The sequence below is a fragment of the Botrytis deweyae genome (genome assembly GCF_014898535.1).
Source record: "Botrytis deweyae strain B1 chromosome Unknown BDEW_017, whole genome shotgun sequence".
NCBI lineage: Eukaryota > Fungi > Ascomycota > Leotiomycetes > Helotiales > Sclerotiniaceae > Botrytis > Botrytis deweyae.
In genome coordinates, this window is record NW_024066224.1 from 536,262 (window position 1) to 555,290 (window position 19,029).

At 42.4% G+C, this 19,029-nt stretch overlaps 4 protein-coding genes across 4 annotated transcripts; 2 read left to right on the forward strand and 2 right to left on the reverse strand.

Annotated features, from left to right (window-relative positions):
* Window positions 1–238: 238 nt before the first annotated feature.
* On the forward strand, window positions 239–2,620 carry EAE98_007391 (uncharacterized protein; the record flags this gene model as incomplete). The annotated part of the gene is made up of 2 exons (XM_038955014.1): window positions 239–1,374; window positions 1,421–2,620. The coding sequence occupies 2 exons, from the start codon at window positions 239–241 to the stop codon at window positions 2,544–2,546; spliced, it is 2,262 nt and encodes a 753-aa protein (XP_038808664.1). The 3' UTR covers window positions 2,547–2,620.
* Window positions 2,621–2,879: 259 nt separating this feature from the next.
* Window positions 2,880–7,926, reverse strand: EAE98_007392 (uncharacterized protein). The gene is made up of 3 exons (XM_038955015.1): window positions 5,984–7,926; window positions 4,411–5,922; window positions 2,880–4,358 (listed from the first exon to the last, which is right to left on the reverse strand). The coding sequence occupies exons 1-3, from the start codon at window positions 6,314–6,316 to the stop codon at window positions 3,456–3,458; spliced, it is 2,748 nt and encodes a 915-aa protein (XP_038808665.1). The 5' UTR covers window positions 6,317–7,926; the 3' UTR covers window positions 2,880–3,455.
* A 3,695-nt stretch (window positions 7,927–11,621) lies between these two features.
* On the forward strand, window positions 11,622–13,461 carry EAE98_007393 (uncharacterized protein; the record flags this gene model as incomplete). Its single annotated transcript, XM_038955016.1, has 4 exons — window positions 11,622–11,969; window positions 12,175–12,256; window positions 12,310–13,207; window positions 13,266–13,461. 4 exons carry the CDS (start codon window positions 11,622–11,624, stop codon window positions 13,459–13,461), a joined length of 1,524 nt encoding a protein of 507 aa, XP_038808666.1.
* Window positions 13,462–14,954: 1,493 nt separating this feature from the next.
* EAE98_007394 (uncharacterized protein) lies at window positions 14,955–17,783 on the reverse strand (the record flags this gene model as incomplete). The annotated part of the gene is made up of 4 exons (XM_038955017.1): window positions 14,955–15,250; window positions 15,317–17,055; window positions 17,106–17,558; window positions 17,611–17,783. The coding sequence occupies 4 exons, from the start codon at window positions 17,781–17,783 to the stop codon at window positions 14,955–14,957; spliced, it is 2,661 nt and encodes an 886-aa protein (XP_038808667.1).
* Window positions 17,784–19,029: the final 1,246 nt, after the last annotated feature.

Genomic DNA, 19,029 nt, shown 5'->3' on the forward strand with positions numbered 1-19,029 from the left:
CTCTGAATGTCTGCTTCTCCCCAAGTACTATGTATGTGTGTATGTAATCAGAGTAGATCTTTTGGAACAGGTGCAGCTGTTCATTCGTCGTTCTCACTAGTCCAAATTAGGTAAAGGGTCCGTTTCTGCCATTCACCGCCTAATTAGAATCCATAAAGTTATCATTGACATTTACTAAAATCTTGCGCATGCGACACACAATATATTTCAATAAATTTAACTACGACAATCCTCCAAAATGACTGTCGCAGATATTCCTTTGGTATCGCAGCAATCCGCTGGTGATATTAACCCTAGAAAGCGCAAGCATGAAGAAGATGATGATGAGAAAGAAGCAGAATCCAATTCAATTGGTATGGAAACAGTATCATCAGAACTTCGTCAACCAGATTTGCCAGAATTCAATTTAATACCTGCAAAGAATCCAGCTAAAGAAGAGCTTGGTGAGAAACCTTCATCTGAAGAATGGCAAACGATAGAAAGATATCCAAAAAAGAAAGCCAAGAAAATACCCAAGGCTGGAAATGGAAATTATCCTGCTATTACTTTCGCAGCGAAGGAGTCTAGGCTTTCAGGTCCAATTAAGATTGGAGATTTACAAAGCCTCGTTCTTTATCTTCTTGCAGATGGGATGGCTCCTCAATTTGTTTCTATTCGTCATCGACCACAATTCCGAAAAGTTGTCGTACTTATGGTCCCTGGACTTGAAGAATCTATGTTTGGTACCAAGCCTGTATCTGATTCACATCGACATTCCCCAGATGAATACCTCCCGCGCAAGTTAAAGTCTGAAACTTTGCCTCCAAATTTGAAGCTATTTGCGGATATGTTTGAATACATATGGCCAGTCAAAACACCGGGAGATAAGAAATATGCAAAGATGCATTCTCCTTTACATGCTATGCTAACAGCACCTGTAACTAAAAGCCAAGAAAATAAGAATGATCATGGAAAAGGCCCAAAGAAAGCTAGAGAGCCTAATGGTTGGCAAAACACTCGCACCCCAATTACACAATTCCTTACATCGCCCGAAGATCTTCAAGAAAATGGTTATACCCTTCATCCCGCAACCTATGACGATTTAGTCGATAAAAACAACTTGGCAGAACAGCGGAAGACTTGGGAGCTTGATGAGGCTCATGGATGGGTAGACACAAAAGTTAATAATTTTGATGAAGGATCAGTTCCAGATAATGACTTTGAGCAAGGGAGTTTAACAGTCGGCAGGGAGATCTTTGCTATGGATTGTGAAATGTGTATGACTGGCAAGAATGAGTTCTCACTTACCCGCATAAGTATCGTTGGTTGGGATGGGACAGTTGTTCTTGATGAGCTTGTAAAACCTGAGAAGCCAATCATCGATTATCTCACCCAGTAAGTCTTCATTCCGATGTATGATCATATCACTAACAATATGTAGATACTCTGGTATCACCAAAGAACTGCTTGCTTCAGTTACAACAACATTACAAGACATACAAAAAAGATTAGTCGAATTGTTTCATCCACGAACAATCTTGATCGGCCATTCTCTCGATTCTGATCTTAAAGCTCTCAAACTTACACATCCATATATCATCGATACTGCAGTCATATATCCTCATCCTCGTGGCCGACCACTCAAATCCTCTCTTAAATGGCTTGCCCAGAAATATCTTGGTAAAGAGATACAAAAGGGACATGGAGCAACTGGCCATGATTCAACTGAGGATGCGAGAACGTGTCTTGATCTCGTAAAGCTCAAGTGTGAAAAGGGATCTGATTGGGGAGCAAATGATTCACAAGGTGAGAATATCTTCAAGCGATTAGCTCGAACTGGGGTAAAATATAAAAGCCAAGGAGGAACAGCTATACCGGCTTCTGTAGATGGAAAATCGTCGGCAGCTGTTGATTGGGGTGATCCAAAGAGAGGACCTGGCGGTGCTGCAACTTTCTCGATTGGGTGTTCGAGTGATGAACAAATCCTGGAAGGTGTCATTCGAGCTGTAAATGGGGATCCTGACGGAAAGACGATTCCAGGAGGTGGAGTAGATTTTGTATGGGGAAGATTCAGAGAGCTGGAGGATTTGAAGGAATGGAATAACCAACGACTTCCTCGTGCACCAGAATCTAAAAGCTCAGCGGCAGATGGTAACGGTGCTGCAACCACCGAAGCCAACGATAAAGATGCTACCATGGAAGAGTCAACTTCTATTAACCCAGCAACTGCCGCCGAATCCACCACTACCGAATCTAAAACCCCTACCGAAACTCCCTCGGAAGATACCGCCACTGATCCTTTCGCACCCGCAACCCTCACCCTAACCCAACGTATCCATAAAATCTACCAAGCCCTCCCTCCATGCACAGCCTTTATTATCTACAGCGGTTCCGGCGATCCCAAGGAAATGGTTCGATATCAAAAAATGAAACAACAATTTCAACATGAGTACAAGACGGTGAAGTGGGATCAGCTGAGCGTTAAGTGGACGGATGTCGAGGAACAGGCTATGAGTAAGGCGGCGGATAGAGCGAGGAATGGAGTTGGATTTATTGGGGTTAAGTAGGTGGGTTGTTGGGTGGCTTCAGCGATATTAGGGGGAGAGGGGAGGGAAGAGGGAGGGGAGGGGAGAATGAATACTTGAATGCATGGATGGATGGATGATGTACAATTATGGAGAGAGAGAAAGATACGTTGGAAGAAGTACGAGGAGGGAATGAGGAAGGAATGGTATGGGATAGAGAAAATATGATGAGATAAAGATGTGTAAATCGAAATCGACGCCGATACCAAAAGATGATACCAAAACAGGATCAAGGTATAGGAAACAAACATATGTATGCGTGTATGTGTGCGTGTATGTATATCTCAAGTCCAGTCCCTATCCTATGTACATGCATGAACTATCCAATTCCTCAACGGTACGAGTATCATCAATCCATTTATCCGTTTATCCATCCATCCATCCATCCATCCATCCAGTCTTCCTCATCTCATTTAATATAAAAAACAAAAACAAATATAAATACACATATACACATATACACATATACACATATACCATACCATACCATACCATACCATACCATACCATACTCAAATAAATCATCAAGCTAACTCGCTTGCTCATCTGTTTATTTGTTTGTTTGTTTATTTATTTATTGTCGTCCATCCATTATATTCGTATGATCCCTCCCTACCTACCTACCTAGGTAGTATGTAGTACGTAGTTAGGTACGTAGGAAGTATGTAGGTAGGTAGGTAGATATATACATATACATATACATACATTTTCTCAAATAATCATCGATTCGTGACAAATCCCAAATCCCAAATCTAGAACCCCAAATCCAGAATCCCGAATCTCGAATCAAAAACCAAAAAAATATATAGTTCAAAAAGAAGCATGAGCAGAATAATGTTTCTACACCATTCGACTTTCTATTAATCAAGTCTCTCATAACTTTCTTATTACTTAATATTGATACTCACTCAAACTACCACTTCTATCTCTAATACCCCTTGAACCCTCGCCTCCCTTTCCATTTCCATTTCCATTTCCATTCCCCATCACCTGCTGCGCCACCCATTCCAAAACCGTTTCGTAACAAAGTACATACTGCAGTAGATTTTGTACCATGCTTAATCTCTGTCCTCTAAAATCCTCAACCGTTTTCTCCACCAAATCGGTATCTTGATCAAAAACCCAATCCATATCCGCTTTCTTCCCCGGTCTTCCCCGCCCCATATAATCCCCAGTACTAGAATCGTCGAATTCCATAGGTGTAGTACCATGTTTTTGTTCTTTGCGTTGACGTTTCAACATATCAATCACAGAATCAATTGTGCAAAAGGTTCCCGTGCGACCACAGCCCGCACTACAATGTACAAGCATTGGTCTTGTATTTTCTCCTTCTGGTTCACCCGACCGGGGGGTTTCGGTTACGGAAGCGGAGGCGCGTTGCATAGAATTGGCGAGGTGTATAAGAGCGAGTAAATGACTGGGTTTTGCCGGAGAAGCAAAATCTGGCCAGGAAGAATAATGTACTTGTGTAATTTCTCGCATTGGTGTAAAAGGATGGGCGGCATGGGAAAGTGTAAATTTACGGACGATGACATGAGCATCATCCGTTGTAGGAGATGGGGGTGTGACTTGAGTAGTACTTGCGCGCTTTCGTCCAGAATCTCGCCTGTCGGTTGAATTTCGATGCTTAGTGGCATCAAGGTGAACTTTCTTTTCGGATACCAATTTAAGCTTGAGGTGACCATATTCGTTACTAGACCAATATGAGTGGCATTTCAGTTGTCCCCCCTCTGCTTCCGCAGTCAACATGACAATGACTCGTACATCTTGGTCCCAAATAACACTCCAGAAATCCTACAAGGTGTTAGTACCAAAAAAGGGAAATAAGGGTAGCGAAAGTACTAACTTCAAAGGTTGCAGGCAAGGGCCCTTGAGAAGCAATGTAACGTTTATTACTCCTTGATGCTTTAATATGACTTGCGTTAACATAATCACACGTGCCTTCTGTACGACCTTGTAGTTTCACTCTGGCATGCTCGAACGGCCAAATATTGTTGTATCTGTTTTTGCTGCCCTTCTCAACACCAGCTATCTGAACATCATTGGAATTATTAGAGGCTTCTGGCCCATTTCCGTATCGAACGCCTTGTGTCAATGCTTTTGTCATCCTTGCCAACTCTGCTTGCTCAATATGAAGAAATCTGTCTGAAACGATCTTGCCATGATCTTCTTTCTTTGCAGCCTTTGATAACCACCTCGGAACAACACTCATAGCAGATGGGTCTCTCGCCAGATCCTCCGGGACTGCAATATCTCTCTGACCAACACCATCCATGAGATCTTGATTCTGTCGAATATTGCCAAAAAATGGATTTGCTGCATTCTTTGTTGCTGGCATGGCACATCCACCGGCTACTGGTGCAACTCCAGGCAATGTCGTTCCAAGCGTCAGGTTGATTCGGGATGGCTGCGAGGATTGTGTTGAACCCCGGTCAACTGACCTTGGGAAATTTTGAGCAAAGGTTTCGAATCCACCTTTCAATATATATCTTGCTCCGTTCCAGCCTTCATTGGTGAACTTTTTCAGGGTATTAATAGCGAGTGCTGCATCTTTTTTATCTGAAGATCTATTGTCATAAGCAACGATATATTTAGCTTGCCTCCATTTTGAAAATCTGGTTTTATCTTCCTCGTTTGTAAAAGTATCTTGAAGCTTCTGAAGATTGAATGAAGGCCGTTTTAACAAGGTTGTAGGTATGCATAAATTGAGGGCATTTCCAATTCTTGATTGTGAGAAGATGCTAAAAGTTCGGCAGTCGAGTAGCAATAATTCTATCGAGGGACAACGATCCATCATTTCCTTCAACTGTGCTGGCGTAATCATGGCTGGCCCATCTTCTAACATCGACGGGAGTGTGTCCGCTCGCTGGTGTTGACGCGGTTGTGGTACTCGTGGCGATGGAGAATCTGCTTTATTTTGAGGTAAGGAAAGTCTAGGGTGTCTTTCGTCTAGATGTGAGAGGTTGTTTCTTTGCACGGGTGACATTGAAGTTGAAAAACTGGCAGGTGACATTTGGCGTGGGAATTCGAAGAATGAAGGAGGGTTTGTGGAGGAAGTAGGGACTCGTTCAGACGAAGATACATATGCTGAATCCGCTCCACTATCAACATCAGATGGTGCATCCCTATTTCTTGGAATGGATCTAGGTGACGGAGGTCTATCGTGTGCATCGACTTTGGAGGGTTTTTTGTCGTTCTTGGGACGTAGTAAGGAAGGACCCGGAGACATTGAGAAATTTGCCAGGCCCCCATGACTCAGATTGAATCTGTTGTTAGATTCAGATTGCTTTTTGAAAGCCTCAAATTCAGGATTTGAGTTTATAGGTATATGTTCTGGTGTGGCACCACCAAATGAGAACTAAAGAGATCCAAAATTAGAAATGACTTCATCATGGGTATAAGTCGGATATTGGACTCACTATGGAAGACGTGGTAGGACTCCAATTTGCTTTGGGTAGGGCGTTGGTTTCTCTAGGATTACTTGACGGCTCAACAATGAGACCGAAGTAATTTGGACTGGCACTCCGAACTTGCTCGGCTTGAATACCTGGGGATCGTAAGGCGGAAGTAGGCGGCAGAGTTTGCCCTACGGATGCAGGTATTCTCCCTGTTGCTGGACTCATTGTTGGGCTCGTGGCAGATGGATTTGTAGCGGTTCTATGTGATTGCGAATGCGAATGCGAATGTGAATGTGGATGTGGATGTGACTGAGAAGACCTGGGTGAAGGTCTCGTTGCGGCTTTGACAACCATTTGAATTTGAGGCGCAAAAGCTTTATCCTTTTTGTTACAATAATATTCCTTCCCTCCGTGGGCGACTGACTCTGTTTACCAAATAACCAAGTGTATATTATTCGGACGTAATTGCCATCGTTTCTATTTACTGCGACGTAGAGTGGAAATGCGGTTCTTGAAATGAGGTTTGTAATTATCGAATTTGGTGCGGCAGGGTGATCGTGGTACTCGTAAATTGACCGACGGTTTGAAGGTGGATCGTGGTTGACTTTGCGCAGATGACAACGGATGACAGCAAATCTAATAATAAAGTCGAAAGAAGGTTTCTTGATTACTCTCTCAATGCTTGCTTGGTATCTTGATCGCTTGTTTGTTCGTATATCCTTTCCTGAAACAATATCCTTCTCCTTTGGGACGTGTGTGAGTTAAGATTTCGAAATGGGCGAAAGAAGTGGAAGAGATAGGGCTATAGGATTCGATGACGGACTTGAGACGGGGATCATTGACTTTTTGGGGCGAATGATCCGTAATAGGTAGAGAATTAAGGCAAAGGCAAATAAGAGGGAAGGAGAGAAAGAAAGTAAGTAAGTAAGTAAGAAAGAAAGAAAGAAAGAAAGAAGGCTGATGGTATTCAATTCAGGGTTTTTCTTTTTTTTTCCTTTTTTCTGACTAGAGGGGTGCTGTCACTTGGATGGTGGTGGGTGGGTTTGAAAGTTGAGTTTTAAGTTAGATGTAGTATGTGTGAATGTGTGTGTGTATGTCTTATGTATGTATGTATGTATGTGTGTATGTGTGTGTGTATGTAGGTGTGTATGTAGGTAATATGTACGATGGAGTTGTTGGAGTTGTAGTAATTGTCGTGAGTTGTCGTGAGTGGCCGAGCGAGTGGACCGGTGGATGAGGTGGATGATACGGTATGAGATGGTATGGGATGATGTGATGGTATAATATGATAGATTCTCGCTGGTCGTGAATAGGTAGGTAAGTAGGTAGGTAGGGACTCTGGGAGGTAGTTGGTTACCCAAGGACTGTAGATGTGTTTCGATATCTAATTCTTCCCTTCTCTTCTCCTCTCATATGACTGCGTAAGTGCTTTCGTTGAATGCTTTGGAGTGCTTGGAAGACTCGAGTTTGTGGTTAATTGTTAATTTATTTGAGTAAAGGGAAGCATGAGAAAGGTTGCGAGAGGGAGATCAGCAAGTTTATGCTACCGATTCGGAATAGAGGAGGGTCAGATATTGGACCTGCATGGGTCAGAACGATGATATCAACTGGTTGGCTCGATGGATTAGTTTCGTTCCGGTTAATCTGATTTTTCTTATGCTTTTCTACATTTCTAATGGTGACGGACAGTGTTGATGACGATGTTATTGAGTGCAGATCATTCAAGAAAAATCAAGGGTCGGACGGCTTAGATTCCGTTGAATGGGGGAGCTGATGGGTACGAATTGGAGATTGGAGATTGGAGATTAGAGAATCCAGAAAGCCAGAGGGAAGAGAGATTGAATTGGAAACCTCAGTATAAAGCATTATTTGATCATCAGTAGATATAATATATATATATATTGGTATATACAACATATATACACACGCATAATCTCTATGTCCCTGGGTATCTATCTCCCTCTATTCTACTCCGTATCTTCGTTTTATAGCCAAAGAGAAACGAGATGAGAATGAAGAAGAGAAGAAAAGGGGGGGCTATAGACTACTGGGTAGGTAGGTAGTACGTACTTGATTTGGGAAAGATGACGATGGAGTGAATGCAAAGCGCCTACCTACTACCTAGTCTAGTATCTACCTGCTAGCTACGAGTAGACATTGGTCAAAAAGTTAAATAAATAACAATTGTTCTAGAAGGGTTGGTGGTTTCGGATTTCTAATCTTTTCTTTTCCTTGGCCCAGTACGGGCTATAGATTGGTTTGTACGAGTATATTATCGATATTTCGTCTTGGAAGAACTACTGTCTACCTACGAGGGCGTGTTTTTGATAAGGGCCCGGATCTGTGTGCAAGCACTTTTCACACCAAAAATCACTTACTTTAGAATTCAATATCAAATTTAATTAATATTATTATATATTTGAAATTTTATAATATAATTTTAGATTTTTTATAGCATTTTTCAATATAATTAAAATCTATATAGAATTATTAGGATTTAAAATTGTTATATAAAATAATGTTTATTTTAAGAGTTAAAATTCTATATAAGATTTATCAATTAATGTCTAATCAAATTTAATAAAATTGATATAAAAATAAATATTTATTAAATTTTTAAATATATTTCAGATTTCAAGATTATATAATGAATATTCGAATTATATTTTATTTATAAAAATAGGGAATAAAGTATACTTTTGGTGAGGAAATTCGCTTAAATTCAACCCGGGCCCTCATCAAAAACACGCCCTCGTACTCGTCGATACAATGTAGAGTAGAAGTAGCAGTGGAGAACTTGACACTCATCGCTTTTCACTATCCGGAGCATGTCTCTAGGTATGTACAGAGTACTTCCAGGGCTATCTATAATGCCATCTAGATGTGGCCATTCAACTCGTCCAGGGTCATCGGCTGCACATCACTACCTACCTCGTACATCAATCAGTAAATCCAATCCTCACCATTTCTATATTCTGTATATACAGCCCTCTCTCTCTCTCTCTCTCTATTCGAGTACATACAGTACAGTACACTGTATATGGATATATCCCATCATCCCAAAATCACATTAGACAACAACATTCCTCAAATCCAATACTTTCAAAGTCTTCATCCCCAACATATTCGAAGACAATAAACTACAGTATTCACCAATCCCAACATCCTGCATCCTGCTGATTACAAAGGCTTTCTTGTCTTTGTTATCTTCCAGTACGTCATTTGTTTTACTTTACTTGGTCATCGTGTGTTAATAACAAACCCCCTTTATAGACCGAACAGCGGACCGAACAGGAGACCGAAGAGTAAAGACTATTCAAGACAGAATACGGGACACAGAATATCAGATCAAGACGAGTTGATTGATACGGAGGCAAAAGTCCATTCCATTCCATTAATAAATAAATACCCATCCACCAATTCAAGTATCCAAGTAATAAGACAGAAAACAAGTCTTAACTCCGATTTCCCTCTTACGCCCCCTCGCCTCTCTATCTAGTATCTCTCTTTCTCTTTCTCTTTCTCTCTCCCTCTTCCTTCCCTCAATCATATGATCCCCACAGCCAGCTTATTCCTCTCATGATATTCCCACTACGTACTCACTTATTATTACTGATCAGCAGTTTCTCCATCCATATTCCACGAAAATCCTCGTCAAGAATTCCTCAATCATCAGATCCATCCATCACCTGTTCAACAATCATTCCATTTCCAATAGATACCATCTCACAAATCTCACAAGAAACCGATGATCCAAAAGTCTAGACCATCAACCGTGAAGAAATACTCGAGTACAGCATACAAAATGTCTTGTAACATCATCTATTCGAATTTCCATGTCACACAATGGAGATTAGCCTCTTTTCTACATTCCATCTCATCCCATCTTGTAATCAATCACGAAATTGGAAATGGGGAATCCCCAGAATTATTAATATATCAAAGGATTTGATTTCGATCAAGAGACAAAATCATTCATTATTTTCCGTGAAATACCCAGTTCCTAAATTGAATGACGCTCCGCTGGGCCACTGCCGTGGAGGCTTCTTCGCTTCGCTCTGGATTTGATTAATGTACAGACTGTAGTCTGTATGGTAGGTAACATCCAGTACTGCAGGTATGCATACATAGTAGATAGTATTGCTTACTAAATAAACATCGAATTTTCTCTCCTCTTCTCGTCTCTTCTCTTCTTCTCTCCATCTCTCCCTCTCCTCTCTGCTCACTCCACAATCTCTCAGCCCTAGGTCTCAACGGCGAAGTGACGGTCAACTGCATACCAGATCAAATCTATTGACGTCATTCGCACACATCTATCTAGGTACCTAGCACAATCACATCACGTGTACCACCAGCATGTCTCACATCCCGCCTATCGGACGTTTTCTTTCTTTCTCCGATCGAATATTGAAAAATATGGGGGTTCGTTGCATTGGAGATTGGATATGATGGGCAAAACGTGAGTTCTTCAGATTGGGTGGCTCGAGGGTGGGTGCTGGGTGCACGGTGTGGGACATGGTGTACAAGTACTGTAAAGTAATGAGTTCGAGCGCAGCGAGCTATGGGGGTTTGGGGGCTTGCCCCCATGAAGAATGGGAGGACCGAGTATCTTCTCCAAGACTTATTAGGTGATGTAGGATGTAGTATCGAGTTTTCTATTGGATTATTATCTGAGAGGTTTATAGATCGATTAATATAGTCACGTAGCAGCTATGAAGAAGATGTATATACTCACACACGCATCTCACTTCCTCGAATGCTTACCATTCCATTGTGCTTCTATGTTACTATAGTACTGAAAACAAATTCAATGTTTACAGTACTCGAGTATCAAAAGATTAAATAATATCTATCTAAGGAGTTAGTCCCTGGTATACATTTCATGATTCTTTAATGTAAGTACATTGATCACATGACATGACATTCCATTCCATCACATAACCTTACCAACCTTATCAAAAGATAATCCCTTACACAATTTTTCACCTGATAGCTTCATTTCTTCATCCCCTTATCTCCCACCCTCATATCAAAATACGCGGGGTGACTTCGCGAAAATGCATCTCAGACACGCTAAATGTTAGATAAACAATTTCTCCGTTCGTGCCTCCGCAATCTTCCTTGTGGTGGGAGTTATCTGATTGGTTCTCGTCGTGCTTTTCAAGGGGATGGGGACGAACGTTCGGAAGACATGGGGCCATTGGCCTTGCGATAAGAATCGTTCGAAAAAAGTTTATGGAGACAGACGGGAGAGGTGTTTCTGGTGTAAGGTTGTGCTGCTGAGATGGCGAACAGTAATTTTGTCGGAAATAGTTTTCTTGATAAGGGATAAGGAATTAGACGTTTGCCTTTGCTATTATCGTATGAGATGTATATATATAATATGTAGGTAGGTAGGTAGGGTGTTGAGTTCTTCTGTCCAAGTGTGTCCTGTTTCTCCATTTACATCTCTCGATTTTCGCGTGCGTGCCATCATCCAGTCTCTCTATCTCTACAGATCTTTGGCACGGAGAAGCTCTTCTTATATTTCTATCTCCAAGTAGTGGCCATCACCAACACGTACTGTCTAGATACCATTGGCACCGGATATCCAATCCATTCTCTCTTCTCACTCCCCTCCGACCACCCACTCTGAACCCACCTCCTCTCCAAATCCAAAATGTCCCTCCACAAATCCCGCTCCCGAAGTTCGCTATCCGAAAACGGCGACGTGAAAGTAACCCCCGGCGTCACCCAAAAGATCGACGACCCCGAATCCAAACTCGGTCTCGCTTCCGAATCCGCATATGTCTTCGATCACCAAGCAGAGAGGGCTCTGTGTCGAAAGTTCGATTTCCGTTTGCTGCCCGTGCTAGCTTGCATGTACCTGTTCAACTCGCTTGACAAGGGAAATTTGGGAAATGCAAAAACGGATGGCATGGAAAAGGATTTGGGCTTCAAGAGTAATCAGTACAATATTATCTTGAGTGTATTTTATATACCTTATGTGTTATGCGCACTTCCTATTGTGAGTTTTTCTGGGTTTTACTTTTTGTCATCTAAGTACTTTGGGGGTTCGGCTGTTGGCCTAGTGTCAATGTCTGAGTTGATTGAATGCTTCCGATATAAGTTCATTTATCCAAGTGGGATCTGAACAGTCTATGGAGAGTTAAAGGGGCTTCAAATGTGCTCTATCGTCGTTTATCCATCAACAAAATTCTAACATCCCATAGGCTATGCTTGGAAAGAAGTATGGACCTGCAACAGTCCTACCCATCCTCATGATGTTCTTCGGATCATTCACCATTCTCGGAGGTAGATCATATCGTTCAACCCTCCAACAATACCAAACTAATCTCTTTCCACAGTCGCAGCTCAAAACTTCGGCGGTATGATGACTCTCAGATGGTTCCTCGGCATGTCCGAATCCGCCTTCTTCCCCCTCGTAATCTACTACCTCACCACCTTCTACCGTCGTGGAGAACTCGCTCGTCGCCTCGCCATCTTCTACGCAGCTAGTAACATCGCCTCTGCATTCTCCGGTCTCCTCGCCGTCGGATGTTTCCAAATTACCAACACCCCTCTCTACCCCTGGCGATACCTCTTCCTCATCGAAGGCAGCGCCACCCTCCTCTTCGCCTTCTTCGCCTTCTTCTACCTCCCCGCCTCGGCCGCGACGGCCAAATTCCTCACCGAATCCGAACGCACCCTCGCCTACCACCGCATCCAAGTCGACTCCTCCTCCATCGTCAACGAAGAATTCCACCTCCACGACTCCCTCGCCATCTTCAAACAACCCTCCACCTACGCCTTCCTCGCCATCGAAATCTGTCTCGGCGTCCCCCTCCAATCCGTCAACCTCTTCCTCCCCCAAATCGTCGCCCGTCTCGGCTACTCCACCATCAAAACCAACCTCTACACCGTCGCCCCCAATGTCTCCGGCGCAGTCATGCTCCTCATCCTCGCCTTCTCGTCAGACTACACCCGCCGACGCGGTCCCTTCATCGCGCTCGGTTTCCTCTTCACCTTCATCGGCTTCCTCATCTACGTCTCCATCGACGTCACCTCCCAACTCCACGTCGCCTATTTCGCCACCTTCATGATGTGCTGGGGAACCGCCGCCCCCAGCGTCCTCCTCAGCACCTGGTACAACAACAACATCCCACACGAAGGCCGTCGCGTCGTCATGAGCAGCGTGGGCGTCCCGCTCAGCAATCTCATGGGATTAGTCTCCTCAAACATCTTCCTGAACAAAGATGCTCCAAAGTAAGTCTTCCCCTCCCGCTTCACACACCAAACTCCCTCATCCTAACCCCCACCCCAGATACATCCCCGCCCTCGCCACCACCGCCGCCTTTGGCGGCATGGGCGTCATCCTCAGCACTTCCCTCGCACTCTACATGATTTTTGACAATCGACGCCGCGACGCCAAACTCGGACGCAAATTAGATATTGGCGAGACGCCGACTGAGTTGTTGAGGGATGGGCCGAGCGTGGAGGAGTTTAGATGGTTTTTGTAGATTTTCTTTTGGGATTTTTTATTTTTATGTTTTTTAACAAAAAGCGGGGAAAAAGTTGATGAAAAGAACGAAATAGAAGAAATAAATAAAGGGGAGAAGGGGAAAAATGTATAGCACTCTGGAACGAGAGGGTGGGCGTTTGTTTGTTTGTTTGTTGCGTTCATGAGATACCTAGATACCTGGATACCTTACTAGGTGCCTACCTATACCTATACCTACCTACCTACCTACCTACCTACCTACCTACCTACCTACCTACCTACCTACCTACCTACCTACCTACCTACCTACCTACCTACCTACTCATAAGTAGTTATACAAGATAATAATAATACATATATACATATATACATATATACATATATACATATACATATATACATATACATATACATACATTCTTCCTACAATCCTTCCTACAATCCTTCCTATAATCCTTCTTACAATTCTTTTTATAATTCTTTCTATAATCCTTTTATAATTCTTTTTATAATCCTTTCTACAATTCTTTCTACAATCCTTTTTATAATCCTTTTTATAATCCTTTCTATAATTCTTTTTATAATCCTTTTTACAATCCTTTCTATAATTCTTTTTACAATCCTTTTTATAATCCTTTCTACAATCCTTTCTACAATCCTTCCTACAATCTTTCCTACAATCCTTCCTACAATCCTTCCTACAATCCTTCCTACAATCCTTTCTACAATCCTTCCTACAATCCTTCCTACAATCCTTTCTACAATCCTTCCTACAATCCTTCCTATAATTCTTTCTACAATCCTTCCTATAATCCTTTCTACAATCCTTTCTATAATCCTTTTTACAATCCTTTCTACAATCTTTTTTACAATCCTTTTTACAATCCTTCCTACAATCCTTCCTATAATCCTTTCTATAATCCTTCCTACAATCCTTCCTACAATCCATTCCAATCCATTCCAATCCATTCCAATCCATTCCTCACCCCTCACTCCCTCAAAAAAGTAGTTAATTTTCCCTACCTTTTTTAGGAGAAGGGGGGGGGGGGGGCAGGGTTCACAATTATGTAGATATTGGTAGGTAGGTAGGTAGGTAGGTGTTTAAAAGTATGTTAGTTATACTTACTACTGACTGACTGACTGACTGACTGACTGTTTGTTATGAGAAAAGACGTGAGAGAGAAGAAATATAGAAAAGGTATCATCCAATATAATTGTCATTATTGATGCCATCCCATGCCATCCATCCCATCCATCCCCTGCATCAACACGACTACTTCCAAGAAAAAGACCCAACCTTCCAAGGTTTATTTAATAATTTTTGAGAAAACCACCATCCACACGATCCAATCACCCAAGCACCCACTCGCTATAAAACAACAACGTTACCACACCAAACTTTTATGAATTTCTATACCACCACATCTCCACCCCACACTAACTACACTACATCGAATATACACCACCCTCCCCCCCTCCGCACCTCCCACAATCCCACCACAGTTCATCCCTTTAAATCTCCTCTTCCTCCTCCTCCTCCCTACTAGCCCTCTTTCCCCTACTATCCAAAGTATTCAAACTAATCCCATCACTATCCCCGTGATCTCTTCCCTGCATGCCCAAAGCCTGTCTCCCCATCTCATTATCCTTCAAAAATTCTCTCAATTTCTCCTTTCCAATTTCGATTCCTTGAGTACTAGCCGCGTTCATCATGCGGATGATTGGACCCCAGAGATTAAGCGTGTAAGTGACATATCCAGCGATACCACAGAGAATGAGGAAGATGAAGTAAATTGGGTTACGGAGAACTAGAGATAATTGTTAGTTCATGATTTGATTCAAATTTTTAAAGGAAAGGGGGAAATAGAACATACCAGCAACAATTTCATTCCAACCCAAAGCCAACAAAAGACCATAGAAATACAACGGAACTTGAGCCACTCCACCAATAGCACTACGTTTAGCTTCAACGTATACACCATCCGCAGTTTTCTTGAATCTAACGACGAGATCTTGACGTTTAGCTTCACTCAGAACCGTCATTTCCTCTTCGAGACTCTTTCCTTCTTCCTCATCCACACCACCAATAGGAGTGAGATCTTCTTCATCCTTAGGATCGACACTAGCTGGGGTGCTACCAATCCATTCAGATAGTTCGGGAAGTGATGATGTTTCCGAAAGCTTGAATTTAGACAATAATGGGATGAGGGTAAGAGTTGATTCTCTTGCCTTCGTATAAATTCCCTCGATATCATCAGAAGGACGCCATATACGTGGAACACCCGCTTCATCATAACGGAACTTGTCCTCAAAGTTTTCTCGAAGTTTGAGAAGGATGTTGCCTTCCATGACTTCCTCGTCAATCTTGGCTCTGAGAACACCCCAACTCTTTCTTTTAAGACGCCATAGACCAACTTCAATTTCATCCTCACTAGCATCAAAGCTCTTTGCTCTATCGGTGAATTTAGACTCTGCTTCCTTGACTGTATCAACGAAAGTTTTCCAGATTCTGTCCCACAAGTCTTTCTCAGAAGCAGGCTTTTCGCCTGTCTCGGGGGCTCCACTACCACCTCTTCCAGAACCGAGTTTGTTAAATTCAAGTCCAATGGAATCATTCAATCGCGTTCTAACCCATCTCTCAACTCGTGTTGCAAGACGTCTCATTTCTTCTTTTCTGAGATTACCGCTAACTTCGTTGAGATCTTTCTCATAGAGGTCGTATTGTGACTTGAAATTAGTCCACGCTAATCCTTCAATATACAGACTCTTTGCTTCTGTCTCGAAAGTTTTAAGTGCAGCCTCTTTTTCACGTTCCACAATATCCGCAAATTCATATGAAGCTGCCCTCTTTTGACCAAGCTTAACAGCGTTCGAAACGGCATCACTAAAGGATGCGACTCCAGATTTATGAGCTGCCACAAGTTGACCGTGGTATAATGCCTTTAATCTCGTATCGATTTTACCTTCAAGCTCGGTACGCTTCAAAGCATATACACCTTTGTGATACCTGCTAGCTTGTGTCTCAAAGTTCTTGATAGTACTGGTGCGAGCCGTTTGACCGGTAGCACCCAAGTCCGCGATAACAGTAGGTTTGCCTGACCTGGTATCTTCCGCTTGCTTCTCTTCAAGTGGTTGAATCTTTCCATCGAATGAGATCAAAACTTCCCGAGAGATCTCATCGCAACGAAATTGTGCCAAAAGTTCTTGTTGAGTAGGAAGATCCAAATCTTTGTTACTCACGATTTGATCCCAGACACCTTCTGCGTATACTGAAAATCCATCTGCGGGAATTCGACGGTGGTATTCTGGCAAGAAAACACCCCCCTCAAATCCAGCATCTTCGGCTCGTGTAGATTTATGTCCAGCTCTGAATCTTGTACCAAGCTTTTGGACTTCCGTAACGAACTTGTCTGGTTGTAAGATCTTGTGTGGTAAAGCTGCGAAAGCGAAATCAAAATAATCTTCGATCTTTGAATTCTCGAGACCGGCAGGCTTAGAAAGGGAAGTCCAAATCGCAGTTAGATCCTGAATAAGAGTGTCTTTGAGGTTCGCGAGTGGAGTGGTGCCAAGATGATCTCGAATAACAAAGAATAGAAGGGATCGTGGGGTAGATCTGTGGAGTGTTACTAAATTTGTCAATGATCTTCCAAAAAGAAAACATACTGCTTGTCCTTTAGGAATAGTTGACAGTTGACTTCAAATACAGTTTTGAGTAAGCCCATATTTGCGCCCTGGTACAATCCTACTTGATGTTCCCAAATATTTACAATGAGAACCTCTGATGTGGCTAGAGCAAAGAGAGCACTTTTTCTTTCAAAGTCTTGGTCTTCACCCCGCTCTCTACCATCTGTTCCCTCAACATCCATAACCAAAATATTGTCGGCCATAGTCTCGGATTCAGAAGCGCCAGAGTTTTGATTCTTATTCTTTGACATCCATATTCCTTTTGTAGTTTGCCTCCTCTCCCTCTCGGACATTACCCCGAATTGTGTGCCAAACAAATGGTTGAGGAGCGTAGACTTTCCCGTGGATTGTGACCCGAATACTGATATAAGATGGTAGTTGAAGCCAGAGTGTGCTGTATCTGTGAATTGAAGATAGGGGTTGAGATTGGGACTACACAAATTCTGTCAGCCATGGTAGAGCTTCCAACTCGATTTTTGCGTACTTGAATTCCTTCTGCTCATCAATAACTTGTATGCCATGTTCATATTGTTCATTTGTCGGCGCATCGCCAACAGATGCAAAATTACCATTCATCGTCATGACTGAGGGAGCTGTAGGAAATCTTGCAGCTGCGGAAGGCCTTTCGCCATGACCATTTATGTTGGAAGTAGCCATGTCAGTGATTGGCTAGCTATAATATAGTAGTGATAGTGACGTTGAAAAGAATAGATACCCTTGTTTCTCTCAAGGGACAATTGGCATCTGATCTGAACCTATCCAACTTGATATATCAAGCAACTTTAGCCGATTCGATACACGTGATTGAGATGGAAATCAAGAATGGGTTGAGAGGAACTTGAAGTGCAACACAAACATTTCATCTAATCTATTTGAACAGCGGGCAGTATGATATACAAATATAAATCAGAAATTGTGTTCTCGAACATCTTCTTCATTTATAAATTATGCCACCGAATTTTTCTTCTTCCCCTTCATGGATACTCATTCATTAGATTGGTTAACTTCTAACACGTCACTTTGACAACATATAAGAAGGATGCATAAAATTCCCGTTCATCTAATCATATCATTGTTTGATGTGGATTCCCCAAATTCAACAATATTCATCGTTCCAACTTCCCATCCTCGAGCCATCCATCTGATATCTGTGCGGCTAGAAAGTATGCAGTTCCAATGCTCGATGCACACACCACAAGATGGCAAACTACAAGAGGAGCGAGAGGAGCAACCGGGTTGTCTTAGCGGCCGATTTGCATGCTTTCTGGCAACGTGTGAGTCCTTTGTAGGTTTGGTATGGTAGGTAATGAAGGGCTGAAGGATGGAGGATGACCCTATGTATCCCTCCCCCTTTCCCTCGCTCCCGTTTGATGCTCTTACCGGTCAGTACATGATATGTCTCGTGGGATTTCTCCAGATTTTCCCCTCAAGACCCTTTTTATATACCTTTGCTTTATACTTCACGATTAACATTTAGTGTACCTGCCTAGCACCTACCTAGTAGCCAGAACCTATCTACGACAACCATTGCCACAAATGGCGTTTGGGTTTTCACGGGATGAAGGTAAAAGCTGGTGTTTGGTGTGACAATTCTTTTACGTTATTCCTCATCAAATTAAGTTCTGGATCCAAGTTCCTTGTAAGTGACAGTTGCCATTGACAAATTTCCCCAAGACTTTTGGGTTTCCCCGACATTTAGACGCTATCACCATCGATAAGTTATCAATCCATTCTCTATCTCTCGGCCATCTCACGGTCTTTGGAGTCCCCAGTGTTTGACCCTTTATCAACACTTCCATATACTTCAACTCCCTCGATTGCTAGAGATTCAACCTCTCAGCATCTTTTTAATCAATCTTTTTGTTGCTTTTCAGCATTTTCCCACTTTGTTTGCGTGTATCTG

Bases quoted from the DNA above. Each gene is read 5' to 3' on its own strand.
- EAE98_007392 (XM_038955015.1), bottom strand. From the start codon at position 6,316: ATGGTTGTCAAAGCCGCAACGAGACCTTCACCCAGGTCTTCTCAGTCA. The intron at 5,923-5,983 runs GTGAGTCCAATA...GGATCTCTTTAG, and splicing joins GTCCTACCACGTCTTCCATA to TTCTCATTTGGTGGTGCCAC. The intron at 4,359-4,410 runs GTTAGTACTTTC...AACACCTTGTAG, and splicing joins CCTTGCCTGCAACCTTTGAA to GATTTCTGGAGTGTTATTTG.